At 33.0% G+C, this 13,708-nt stretch overlaps 2 protein-coding genes across 5 annotated transcripts; both read left to right on the top strand.

Moving 5' to 3' along the window:
- Window positions 1-597: 597 nt before the first annotated feature.
- LOC140876340 (rho GDP-dissociation inhibitor 1-like) lies at window positions 598-4,363 on the top strand. Of its 2 annotated transcripts, XM_073280294.1 has the most exons (5): window positions 598-872; window positions 1,087-1,153; window positions 1,455-1,673; window positions 2,489-2,613; window positions 3,979-4,363. In XM_073280294.1, exons 1-5 carry the CDS (start codon window positions 708-710, stop codon window positions 4,048-4,050), a joined length of 648 nt encoding a protein of 215 aa, XP_073136395.1. In that variant the 5' UTR covers window positions 598-707; the 3' UTR covers window positions 4,051-4,363. The 2 variants fall into 2 exon arrangements, with proteins under 2 accessions (XP_073136395.1, XP_073136394.1); XM_073280293.1 differs by lacking the exon at window positions 3,979-4,363 and having other exon boundaries at window positions 2,489-3,043.
- A 4,673-nt stretch (window positions 4,364-9,036) lies between these two features.
- Window positions 9,037-13,463, top strand: LOC140874484 (galactokinase-like). Of its 3 annotated transcripts, XM_073277774.1 has the most exons (13): window positions 9,037-9,401; window positions 9,486-9,670; window positions 10,484-10,530; window positions 10,782-10,876; window positions 11,007-11,089; window positions 11,180-11,248; window positions 11,355-11,540; window positions 11,637-11,771; window positions 12,015-12,149; window positions 12,242-12,312; window positions 12,491-12,568; window positions 12,907-13,048; window positions 13,138-13,463. In XM_073277774.1, exons 1-13 carry the CDS (start codon window positions 9,239-9,241, stop codon window positions 13,246-13,248), a joined length of 1,500 nt encoding a protein of 499 aa, XP_073133875.1. In that variant the 5' UTR covers window positions 9,037-9,238; the 3' UTR covers window positions 13,249-13,463. The 3 variants fall into 3 exon arrangements, with proteins under 3 accessions (XP_073133875.1, XP_073133876.1, XP_073133877.1); XM_073277775.1 differs by lacking the exon at window positions 12,491-12,568; XM_073277776.1 differs by lacking the exon at window positions 13,138-13,463 and having other exon boundaries at window positions 12,903-13,043.
- The last annotated feature ends 245 nt before the right edge of the window (window positions 13,464-13,708 follow it).

Here is a 13,708-nt window from a genome sequence, read left to right as displayed (position 1 = left end):
TGATATAGTTTTTTAAATAATTAACTTTAATTAGTTTAACTATATATATAGCACGTATAATGTTCAAGTAAAATAATTGTCTCTGCTCGTAGAGCGATTGAAATATGACGCTTGAGATGTTGTATGGTTTAAAATATTTGATTTGCACAATTACAAGAATTTATAGCTTTTAGTAAAGCGGCAAGCGTTCGTTCTTAACATCCAGGTTATCACTATATATATTTTCCCGGACTTTTAAAATTTTTAGGAATAAAGTTGGATTAAAATGTATGGCGTATCTAAATGGTACGGTTTTGATTCACTTTTCGTTGGAAGCTTAACCATCGATTCTATAACTATGATCAACCAATCTTAGAGCGTACGTGTTCGACTAAATTTATTCAACTAAACATGCATTTATTATTCAATAATTTGAAAAATTGTAAAAGTAAAATAAATAAATAAATAATAATCACGGAGAAGCTAAATAGTAGCTACGGTAAAACAAAATCAGTTTTTGACTAATTATTTTCCACCACATAACATGCCCTTGTGAACCTCTCCGCCTTTTCACATGTCCAATGCATTGCATGGCATTACTTAAGAAACACATGAATATCCCACTTTCAGAGAATATCAAGCTCCCACCCTTAGTTTTTATTTTATTCACCTGATTAATATCTTGAAATTATTCTGTTATTTTCCCAACATTCGTCGGCACACGTACAATGTCGTCGGATGCAATTTCGAGAATTGTGGAGGCAATATTGGTATCCGGCAACTTGATTCATATCCCCGCTTTGGCGAACAAAGAAAAGCAAAAGAAGATGAATAAAGACGTCGAGGCAGGCAAGATTATGGCGAAAAACAAACCAGCTGAACACAAGGAAAAGGTCTTGTATATCACCCTCTTACATTATTTGTAGACATATGTCGAACAAGAGAATTTGATATATTAGAGAACAAGAGAAGATTTTAATGATTGGATTAGGATATATATATGACACGGAAAATGCACATAATTTAATAAAGATGTGCTGTGAAAAGACAAGGAAGCTAAGCATAACTAATATATCATCTAACGTCCTTTTGTTATTATTTGAGAAGGGCGGTGAAAATACCCCAAACAAGAAGGGACTCGTACTTGAAAGATTGGACACATCCAAGAAAGAAGGTACTGCTAACTAATTCCATCTCTAATATTCTTGTAGATGTCGAAATTCATTTTAAAAGTTTTCGATACACTCGTAGATAATATATTGATGAAAACATGAGTTAGATATATCCAGAATTTTTCGGGCTTTGGAATTTAATAATTAAAAACCCTTCAAACAATGAAGATCTTTAATTCGAAAAGGGTTGACCCCGAATGGGACCTTATTCCACATGAGTCAGAGGCTCATTGGCTCATGCGGACATATTCAATCTAATGCAGCGTTCGACTTGATTTTATTTATTTATTTTTTTTTTTGCAGATATTAGAGGCGCAAATGTCCAAATAATGACCCTCACTATTGTTTGTCCTGGGAGGCCAGAAATAGAATTGTCACACCCATTTATTTCCAGTCCCAAGGATTGTCTCTTTACCCTAAAAGAGGGAACGAAGTTCAGATTGAAGTTCTCATTCAGAGTCTCCAACAAAGATGTTTCAGGTCTCAAATATGAAAATACTTTGTGGAAAGCTGGCGTTAAAGGTAAAACCAAACCACATGCACACAAAAATACATATATATAACACAAAAACTAACACGAGATAGTCCCACGTGTCAATTTTGAGAGATAAATCTCTTATCTGACCTAATTAATTGAAAAATATTACTTTTTATTGTTTTTCATAGCTGATATGTATGGGGTCAACACGTCTCACGGTTTCTTTTACAAAACTCCTTTGAGACGGTTTAACAAGTCAATTTTATGATACATATAAAAATCATTTACTAGTGTATCTTAATATCGAATAAAATTTAGGTACAAGATTTGATGAGTGAGGTTAAAAATTCTTTGACGAATTTAAAGATTGCAAGAAAGAATAAGAAGTGAGATTGTATTGAAGTAAAAGGTTTGTATTGAAATGAGAGATCACGGGATATGTATATATATATATATATATATAGAGTTCTTTTATTGTGCCCAACTCTATATGCCCAACTCCATGCCCACCATGTACAATATGTGATAAGTCAACTCATCAATTGTGTTGGTCAACTCACATATTGTACATGGTGGGCATGGAGTTGGGCATATGAGTTGGGCACCATAAAAGAACTCTATATATATATATATATATATATATATATATATATATTATGGGTGCATGTTGTTGCGCAGCAAGATGTTCACATGAATATCTTGTGAAATGCATTAAATACTTCTGTAATGTTTACGTGAATATCTTGCAATGCCCAACAACAAACGTTCAGAATATCAAAATTATATATATATAATCAAATTTCAAACTATTATGTATTTATTTTTGTATTTAATCTGATAAAAGTATCGTTGCATGCAGTTGACAAATCTACGGTTATGTTGGGTCATTTTAGACCCCACGAAAAACCTTATGGATATCAGCTCGAGGAAGAAACTTTACCCTGTGGAATTTTGGTGAGAGGTATTTATTCTGCTAGAACCAAGGTAAATTCAACTACAACAAAAATAAGATTATATAATCTTTACACACATATATATATATATATATCTCTAGAAAAACAAACAATAATGCATGGCTTAGCACGGGGAATTTTAATTTTACGCTATATATTTTTTTATTAACTTTTAACAATTTATGAACATTAAACTTGAAGGACCTTTTTGTTTTACAAATAATAGAGACAAAACAGTACTTACTCCAATATAGAGACATAGCCGATATGTTTACTTGAAACATAAAACATTATCTTTCAAAGAATTAAGGGGTTGTTTTACAAAGCTTTCCGGAAAATTGGTCCTTTAATTTCTATTTCTTTAGTCATGTTTTTAGTTGTTAATTTGCATTTTCAGTCTTTTAAATAACAAATTTTTTATTTTTGGTTCTGTTACAAAAAAATTTCATTTTTAATCATCTAACTTGTATATGTTGTTCAGTTTTTTGTCTTTTATTTTTTTTTTTTCATTTTTGATCATATTTTGAACGATAGACACGAAGAACTCTGGTCAAGAAAGGACTACAAATGAATATATATATATATATATAGAGAGAGAGAAGGGGGGGGGGGGGAATGATACCACGCACACTAGTGTGTGAGTCGGGAATTCATGTGCACCACGTGATGTTCGCGCCAATATCTTAGATGTTCGCATGAAGATCTAAAAAAAATTAGATATTGTTCGCGCGAACATCACGCAGTGCACATGGATTCCTGCATACTAGTGTGTGTAGTATCAAAAGTTACATGATTAAAAATAAAAATTCACCGAATAAGACCAAAAATTAAAAAGAAAAGAAAAGAAAATAAAAGGGATTTACAAGAGTAAATGGAAAAATTGTTTTTTTAGTCCTGTATGTTTGTCAATTTGCGATTTTGGTCCTTTATATTTTTAGATTTTAAATTTAATCCGCTATCTTTATTTTTTTAGCAATTTTAGTCATTTTTGATGTGACGCTGATGTGGCACCAATACAATGCTGATATGAAGATGACGTGTCAAGTGCCACGTCATCATTTCAAATAAAAAAAAAGACTGAAATTATCAAAAATCAAAACATGCAGGACTAAAACTGAAATATGAAAACATAGAGGACCAAAATCGCAAAGTGAAAAATATAAATGACGAAAATTACAATTTTTCCAAGAGTTAACTATAAATTCATAATTAACATGACCAAAAATCGTTCATATATTAACTCCATAGACTGAAAAGCGTAATTAAAAAATTGTGAAAGTGTGTAACGTGTATACAAATCGTTACTAAACATGAAAATGATCAATTAATTCCAATTAAAGGATGATACTTGAGAAAAACGATCGTTTTTACTAATTATTAGTACCATTTTTTTCAGGTTACCGATGATGATGGAACATGCTATATGGATATTCATTATCATTTTGACATTAAAAAGACTTGGCCTTGAATTCCCTGAAAGACTGACTTGATAACTTGTTATGGTCTCAAGAGATTTGTGCTTCTAGAAATCAAGTAAGATCTTATATAGAAATAGGACGCAAAGACAATGATTCACAGGCATGGTTTTGTGTATGTGATATTTACACTATCTATTAAGTGTGAGACCATAGGAGGATTTAGAGTTATATTTTTTGTTTAATAAAATTCCCCTCGTCAAACTATAATGCACTGGAAATTTCACCATACCTTGGGATAATACCTTGAGCCTTCGTTAGATTTCAATTGCCTTGTAACATCCATGATTTCGAAATTTAAATTGAAATTCAGCAGCTTTGATTATAATGGCCTTTTAACATGAAATTAATGACGGAAAAATTAATTAGAGCAATTTGCATCATTTTCCAGCAGATTCTAATGGTCATGTAATAGCCAAATAATGACTGATTATGATTATTAAGTGGAGATAACGACATATAATTCTTCAGCTTCATCTGATAGAGATTTAAAAAATAATTATGATTGAAACCATATATCACAATAACCAATAATTTATAATTAAAAAGAAATAAATAAGAGTAATCATTTACATGAATCCATTGATTAATTCGGGTGTGAGAGTTATGGATCTTCCAAGGCAATAGAGAATCAATCAGCTTATTCTTGCTTGAGATTAGAAACAATATTATAGAGATCTAGAATATATGTACCGTAAATAAGCACTTTTTTAAGTCAAAATTAGAGTTTTTTTAAAAACCAAAAATTGTAGCTTTTAAAAGCACTTATTTTAAAAAATCTCTACAAAATCCAAACGGGCTCTATATCATATAAAGCTCTAAAATTTATATATCTTCTAGTCCATGGTTTATTGATCAATCTCTTATATGTTACTACTGAAAAGAGTAAGGTTATATAAAAGTTTTATACTCACTATGTGTGGGCCAGAACAAATTAAACTTATGAAATTAAGGAATTCTTTCCCACGTCAAAATCAAATCCTAAGAGTGATTTTCATAATTGAAGTATAATGAATGAAACAAACAAAATAAATTGAGCATATACGGATCAAAAGACATCAATCAAAAATGGATGATTTTACTTTGATCTCGATCCAATTCAAGTCATTACCAAAAAAAGATTGTGGTTCAATATATTTGCAATTAAAAGAATTAACCAATTCGATTTCAAATAACTGGTATATGGTAATCGTATATACATCAGCATCATGAATCATCAATAGATGTTTTTTTAAAATATTTGCAGGCTTAATGAGTATCCTCAACCTTCTCCTTTACCCTCCAATTATCTTGAATTTTTATATAATTCATCACAAATTCATACAAATAACTCATCTTATTACTTGCCTTTTTTAAGACCATATTTGTGACCTCACTCCTCGAAGTAGCCAAAAATCCTGCACTAAATCTTCCATTACTAAAAGCAGTAGCCCATTTTTCTCTAATTTTGTACATCTCATTCAACCATTTATGACCATCCAAATTATATCTATCAATCATATGTTTCCATGTAGTCTCAAATTCAGCTTTAGATTCACAATAAGTCATGCATTTATGCCACAAATTTTTTTAACATGAATAACCATTTAAAATTCCGAAGTGTGAGGGGGCATTTTGATTGATATGTCATTGACATAAACGATGATGTGAATGTGAAAAAACTGTTTCAATGGCATTCATCATGGCTTGACATTGGTTTGAAAAGATTGTTTGATGTTCCTTGTTATTCATAGAATCAATAAATGTTCTAAACAACCATTCGAAGGAACTTTCGGTTTCATCTGGCATAAAGGCCAAACCAAACAACACATTTTGCATATTTATACCAACAAATGAAGCACATATCAAATTATTACTTATTTGTTCTATATGTTGTATCAATTGACAGTACATCACCAAAACATTCAAAATCAATCGCACATTTGTAGTCCCTGAAGCAAAAGTTCATCACCCTGTCATTACCATCCAATTTCACATTCCAATAAAAGAAATTCTCCTTATTCACCTTATTTATAAAATATTGAATAAGTACAGTGACATCTCCATTCTCAACTTTTGTATGTTTTTCAGCCGACTCAAATGATCATACGCATCTTTTTTAATAAAACCTTAATTTTCTGGGTCACATTCTTAATTTTCCATAAAAGACACAACACTAGAGATAGATATTCCGGCATTTACCATAGCTTCTAGAGTAGACTTTTTTGCATATGATATATTGAGTGCTGATCTTAACAAGTGAGTTTGATTGGGTGCAAACATCTCATGGTTATGCTCCATAAAAAATCTATTCACATGTCATTCACCATCTTTCTCCCTTGTAATCTTCAATTTGGCTTTACATTTTGTTCTAGTGATCGGCTTTTGATAAATTGAAATCTTTTTACTAGAACTTTTTTCATCTTTCAAACTTTCACATGAACAATTAAATTCCTTTGATTGAAGGTAATTGGTATGGGGAAAACATCGTTGATCACCCTTTCTCACACTAAATCCCTTGGCATGTGCGTATTGACAATATAATAAATAAGTGTCTTCAACACTGTTCACAATCGTACCCACTAGTTGTTTTCTCTCCAAAACATCAACAACAGAGTTTCAGTTTGTACCTCAACGTTTTCAGGCATTGATAATTTAGGACTCCACATTGCACAACTGAAATCTGATCATTTTCTGCTTCTTGATCATAGTCTCCCTCCAACTCTTCAAGTAACATTGAGTTTTTGTCTTTCATTTTCAATTAAGAAATCAACTGATTTCTGAAATCGTGCAAACTTTTAAAGCATAAGAACAAAAGGAACTAAATTTAGGCTTTCAAATCTTAATTGCAACATTTCAATCACATGATTCAAGATGGTTTTGTTAGATAAACATACTGCAATTAATTTTTAGACAAATTATTCCTAATGATATTTCTCTCACTTCGTGTATGTGCGAGCAAATTAAATCCATTTTGTCAATGGTCAGAAAGTTTTTAAACAAAAAGGTTTCAATATTTCAATTACTATAAAATTTTTTGTGCAGATTTCCTGCTGAACATATTGCAAATGTTAACAAAATGTGTATTTCGAGGTTATCCAAATAAGAAAATTCTTTAATAGACAACTATTTGTTGAAGGTTATCTGTAATCTATTTTTTGAGCATTTCAGCAAGAAATGTTGTTCTATTTATCACATAACAATACAGATAATCAAAATCCCAAATAAGAAGCAAGTACACATGACCAAAATTGCAATTTTTTTAAAGAATTTTGTTTAATTTTTTAGGATAAAAAAATAAAATAAATTCGATTCAATTTTTGGGAATTTAAAAAGAGGCTTTTTAAAAAAATAATAATAATAATATAAGAACAACGGAATTGACGTACCTTAGAGTATGCCAAAGACAATTAAAAAAACCAGAATTCCTTTAGGCTTGAGAATATAAGTGCTAGACTGATATAATCTTCTTGGAACTGCACAACTAAATTTTTATATATATATATATAATTCTCATTATCAAATAACTGTATGATGCATACTGAAGCAAAGTCTTGAATAATTACATCCAAAAATTAACACTATACGGTAAAATGACTTCATGTTGCATGCCATGGAAAATGAAACAAACCTTTTATGAATTTAATAACAAAATTTATCCAATAAAAAAACTAAAGAATTAAAGAAAGTTAGAAACTAATTATCTCAAATGATCTGAAGAATTGTAGAAAATTAATAAATTGAGAATTAGATTTACCAAAACACGTTTTAAATAAAGTTGAGCTTATCAGCAAAGCATAACCATGCAAATAAGTAATACAGTGGAAACAATTTAAATAAAGTTGAGCTTATCAGCAAAGCATAACCATGCAAATAAGTAATACAGTGGAAACAATTTTGATACTAAAATCAGTATATATATATATATATATATATATATATATACCAATATTGTTAATACTTCCATGTCGTCAAGAAATTAAGTCTTTAGTCGTAACACTTTTGTAATATTATACGTATAGCATAAAACTACCAAAATATATTGTTGATCAATTGGCTTAAAATTAACAAAAAAAACACGTGAATTTGAACATTAACATTCAACATATACAAAAGTTTCAATATTGAATTGAAAAATCACAAAAGTCGAACCATTAATGAAAAATATTGAATGGGTGGCGGCAAATGAACGACGGCAACGGTGGTGAAAATTCGAACAACCACAACAAAAACGATACGGAGCTGTTTTTTTTTTTAAAAAAAAATGAGAATCAAAAATTCTAGTCATGAATGGAGAATCTAGAATGGAAATGGCGGAACTACGGCGACGACAGTTGAAATAGTGGAGGCATAATTTTTATTCAAATTGAGGAATTGAGAAACCCTTTTTTTATCTTGAAAAATGACGGATCAAAATCTCAAAGCATGTTATGATATCCCACATTGAAATATTAAACTAATAAAGAGTTAGTTATAAACTTATGAGACAACCCCACCCAATATGCAAGCCTTTTATGATGGACATCTCATGGGTTTATAACCTAACATTTGGTGCTCTCGTTGAGAGCCGACATAGCGGATGGGGAGCCTAGGAAAGGGCTACCATCGGATCTGGATTAAGGTGCATGAATGCATGCACTGAATACTGAAATGTGAGTGAAAGCCGTCTAGAGTAGGCCGCCGCGGACGTCGGCTTCTCAAGAGGTCGGCAATATTATGATATCCCACATTGAAATATTAAACTAATAAAGAGTTAGTTATAAACTCACGAGGCAATCATGGATTTATAACCTAAGAAAGCAACTCAAAGCAAAACATTTACCGCTAAAATACCCAACCATGGTTTGACCATGGTTCTTTTTTAAATAACAAAAAACTAAGAAAAATTAGTTGGTAATTGTGTACACGTGGAAATTTTTGAGTGGATTCAGGCATTACCAACATCGGTAGGATCGAACAAACCTTGTAATCGTCACAAATCAAAAGTTTTCATTGAAAGATTGACTTTTTCGTTAAATCCCACAAGAAAGACTGCAACTTTATCGCTTCCATTGCAACAAACTTGTGAAAAACAACCCACAAAACCCCAAATTCCATTTCTCTGGTCTCTGTTTATAGATGTGACAAGAAACATTTGGTTTTTGCTTCGTGAAACCCATAAATTTATTTTCTTTGAGAGAAGAGGATTGATCAGAAAAGTAAATGGTGGTACACGAGGAGCTGCCTGTGCCCATTTTCACTTCTCTGGAACCCGTTTATGGGTCTGGACCTCAGCTTAAAGAAGCAGAACTAAGATTCAATCGATTGAAATCCAAGTTCGTCGAGTGCTTTGGGCACACCCCTGATATATACGCTCGATCCCCTGGTATTCGTTGATATAACTGGCTTTTTTTTTCAAAAATAATATTCTTGCATATATTTTTCAATTCTTGGGTTGGATTTTGTGAAGGTAGAGTGAATTTGATAGGGGAGCACATAGATTATGAAGGTTATTCGGTGTTACCTATGGCCATCAGGCAAGACACGATCGTGGCCATAAGAAAATGCGAGTTGAAAGAGGCCGACAAAGGTCTAAAGATTGCGAATGTGAATGAGAAGTACGCTGTGTGTTATTACCCGGCGGATCCTGATCAGGTTAGTGGGGGTATTGCTATAAGTTGAGTGTTGATTGAAATGTTGTATTTCGAGCTACATTGTTGATACATATACTAGCTATATGTAAACATCGAATTCTGAAATGTATGTTTCATGCTTGGATACATATTGCGAAAATTCGGGTGTCTGTTCAGTTTAGAGTGTTGCTCGATGTGGTTAGCATGAAAATAGGTTCTCTGTAGACTGTAATCCATTTTTGTTAGTTGGGTTTGATCTGAAACTTAGCAGACCGAATGCTTGGATTGCATGTGGATTTAAATCTTCAATTTTTTGAGGTGTTGTGTTGATATACTTTTGTTTCGTATTCTTTCTTTGTGAATTGAAATAATTGGTCATGGTTTATCTATATCATTTTTGCTTTTTGTTTGGTGCATATTTTGAGGTTTCAAGTGGGATTTGTTTTTCGGCAGAAGTTGGCAATAGTGAGTTGGTAGATTCAAAAATGGCATCAAAGTAAAAGATCTAGTTAAATCTAATGCTTATATATACATTTTATAAAGCCACAAATTCGGTGTAACCATGTTTGCGTCAAAACTGCCAACTCCAAATTATAGATGCTAAATCTACGATGGAGAAACTTCTTAGGATGGGATGGTAAAGTTGTGACTCGAATCTTGGCCTATCTCCAAGTAAACTAACTCTTCTACTGCTATCAAAGTTGGCTGGCGATAGAAGAACCTTGATTGGTGTTATATTAAGACACAATTCGTGCAAGCCAGATCATGTTTGTTTCTTGTTTCAATTTTTTGGTTATATCATGGCTTGATAAAATGAGGTTTGTTTTGAATGTAGGAAATTGATTTAAAGAATCATCGATGGGGTCACTATTTCATCTGCGGGTAAGAACTACTTATATTTCTTGAGTTGTTTCTTGAGCATGCTTTAACAAGTTCATATATCTATATTCTTCTAATCACAATTATGTTCAATGCTAAAGGGCGCTTGCTTTTTGTTTGCTAACAAGTGCTATAAACTATTAAGTAGTTGGGATAAAAACTTCGAGATGGAATTTTGATTGTGTTTCTCCATAGATTTTTGTAAATTTTCAATTGTTTCTTTCATGAAGATTTCAGCTATTTTCATCTTGAAGGTACAAAGGTTTCTATGAGTATGCCAGATCGAAAGGGAAAGATGTTGTTAAACCAGTTGGACTTGAGGTGGCTGTTGATGGCATAGTTCCAACAGGTATTTTACTCTAAAATCTTGATAAAAACTTCAACTGGATAGTTTGTAATACACAAGTTTTTCCCCAGTTAATTTAATGAGTGTCATATCTTGAACTTCGGATTATATTGTACGTTTATGTTAACTTTAGGGTCTGGTTTATCGAGCTCTGCTGCATTTGTTTGCTCTTCTACAATCGCTATAATGGCAGCATTAGGAACGAACTTTCCCAAGGTGCTTCTCATTTAACTGATAAAAATTTTTACTCGCCTCTTTATTGAATAAAATCACTCTTATTTGCATTTTCTGATCAAAATATTTCAGAAAGACCTTGCTCAACTTACTTGTGATTGTGAAAGACACATTGGCACCCAATCTGGTGGAATGGACCAGGTATTTTACTCATTTCTTGAAAGTTCTTTTATGACATATTTACATTTTACAGGACCATCTCCAAAAATTAGTTCTTCTTCCTTATTTTGTTATTTTCATTCAACAGGCTATCTCTGTGATGGCTCAATCTGGCTTCGCAACGCTCATTGATTTCAATCCTATTCGAGGCACGGAGGTGCAGTTGCCAGCCAGTGGGACTTTTGTAATAGCTCATTCATTGGCTGAATCTCAGAAAGCAGTCACAGCTGCCACTAATTACAATAACAGAGTCGTCGAGTGCCGTTTAGCCTCTGTAAGTTCCTTTTTATTCTATTTTCTATGATAACTATTTGTGTTGTATCGTTTGATATTTAAAAAAAATTAAATTCTATATGTTGGGTGTTCGCAGATTGTATTGGGCATAAAGCTTGGAATGAAGCCCGAGGAAGCGATAACCAAAGCGAAGACACTCTCAGATGTTGAAGAATTGTGCACGTCATTCGCAAGTACTCGTGGATCCTCTGATCCCATTCTTGCTGTCAAGGTGCTGGTTTAGTTTTAAGCTTGAGCTATCACATTTAGCATATTTATTCACAAGCATAGCTTGAAGTTGAGTTCAAATATTGAGTGGAGCCTTACTGGAATAATAGACTCATTTCTACTCTCCAAAGTGATCGTTTTTTGCGGTGCATGTATGTTGAATGTCGTATTTTGGTATCATAACTTTCTCTAGAAACTGTTACACTTCATTATGTTTTTTATTCCAATGGTTCACTTGCATTTATAGGAATTTTTGAAAGAGGAACCTTGCAGTGCTGAAGATGTTGAAAAAATCACAAATCAAAAGCTGCAAGCTATCTTTGCCAATTCTCCAACGAGCTTGGATGTGCTTAGAGCTGCCAAGCATTTTAAGTTACACCAGGTGAAATATTAAGTTTTTATGTTGGTTTGTTAGAAGGTTTAGCTGTAAACGACTTCGCGCTTTGCTGACTACAATACTAAACAATTTTCCAGAGAGCCGCCCATGTCTACTCCGAAGCCAAACGAGTGTACGCGTTTAAAGAAACCGTTTCATCAAAGCTAAGGTGAGAAGAAAACACTAACCACCACAGTTCATGTATAAAAACAGACACGATGATGCACAATGCATCTAACGTGACTCTAATCCATAACTCAAGCATTATGAGCAAACTGTTCCACTGTTGAACTGATCGATTGGCAGTGGCTTTTGTAAGTTAATATTAAGAAATTTGGAAATTGTAGCGATGGAGAAATGCTGAATAAGCTTGGGGACCTGATGAACGATAGCCACTACAGCTGTAGTGTCTTGTACGAGTGCAGGTAAAATGAATTCTAGCTTTCCTAGAACTGCCTGTGCGAACACGTGTATAGTGCAATGCTGGAGTTTTCTTGAGTTGTTCTAAAATATTGATGCATTTAATTGTGGAGTAATTAAAGAGAATGCTTGAGCTGCTAGAGCTCGTTGTTGTATCGAAAGTTATAGTCGTTAAAAAAGGTCATAACCAAATTGCAGCATCCCACAAGCAACCACGCAATGATAGTAGGAAGGTCCATATAATTATCATCTGATGTAGTGCAGTGATATTTTTCACCAAATATTCATTGACCCTTCATAGGATACTAACTCATCCCTCATATTACCTCGTGTACTAAGCAAGTTGTCCTGAGCTAGAGGAGCTTGTTAAGATCAGTCGAGACAACGGTGCTCTCGGGGCAAGGCTAACAGGAGCTGGATGGGGAGGTTGTGCTGTTGCTTTAGTGAAAGAGAGCTACGTCGCCCAATTTATCGGTAGCTTGAAGGTACGTCGTTCTTCTTACTTGTCGATGCATACATGCGACTATGAATTTCTGTGTATTTCTCACCATTGTATCTATCTGCATTGCATCAGGACCAATACTATAAATCAAGAATTGACAAGGGAGTGATCAAGAAAGATGATGTTGACTTGTATATTTTTGCTTCCAAGCCATCGAGTGGCTCCGCCATCATAGAATTTTAACTCCCGCAGATTCGAAATGAAACGATCATTGTTCGATCCGAAAAAATAAAGATGCATTCTGACTCTCTTCTTTTCTTGAACGGATGAAATGAAGTTTGGTAGAGATTTTACTTGTCAAGCCCAAGTTTTTTTTTTTATTTTTATGAGCATATACTCAACTGAACCGCTATTGGAAATTTAGGATTTATGTTATCTCTTACTATCTCTTACTATTATATTAAAGATATGAGTCTTTGTAACGACCCGCATCGTGATCACCTACTAATCAGAAGCTTAAACATGCATTTAACTTAGTAAATCAAAGATTAGAAATTAACAGCGGAAACATAAACGAAAATTATAATATTGTTTACAACCATATCAAATTACAACGTGTATTATCCCAAATACATGAAAAACAAAAGGCCTAGGCAATAACCCTACTGCCAACCATCGCCTAAGCTCTCTTGGAACCACCCGC

Source organism: Henckelia pumila, chromosome 1, assembly GCF_033568475.1.
Source record: "Henckelia pumila isolate YLH828 chromosome 1, ASM3356847v2, whole genome shotgun sequence".
NCBI lineage: Eukaryota > Viridiplantae > Streptophyta > Magnoliopsida > Lamiales > Gesneriaceae > Henckelia > Henckelia pumila.
The sequence above is the reverse complement of the archived record's forward strand: the minus strand, read 5'-3'. Positions and strand labels throughout refer to the sequence as shown.

Excerpts from the sequence above, each read along its gene's own strand:
- LOC140876340 (XM_073280293.1), top strand. The coding sequence starts at position 708 with ATGTCGTCGGATGCAATTTCGAGAATTGTGGAGGCAATATTGGTATCC. Across the intron at positions 1,154-1,454 it reads GGACACATCCAAGAAAGAAG|ATATTAGAGGCGCAAATGTC; the intron begins GTACTGCTAACT and ends TTTTTTTTGCAG. Across the intron at positions 1,674-2,488 it reads GTGGAAAGCTGGCGTTAAAG|TTGACAAATCTACGGTTATG; the intron begins GTAAAACCAAAC and ends CGTTGCATGCAG.
- LOC140874484 (XM_073277774.1), top strand. The coding sequence starts at position 9,239 with ATGGTGGTACACGAGGAGCTGCCTGTGCCCATTTTCACTTCTCTGGAA. Across the intron at positions 12,150-12,241 it reads AGCATTTTAAGTTACACCAG|AGAGCCGCCCATGTCTACTC; the intron begins GTGAAATATTAA and ends ACAATTTTCCAG. Across the intron at positions 13,049-13,137 it reads AATTTATCGGTAGCTTGAAG|GACCAATACTATAAATCAAG; the intron begins GTACGTCGTTCT and ends GCATTGCATCAG.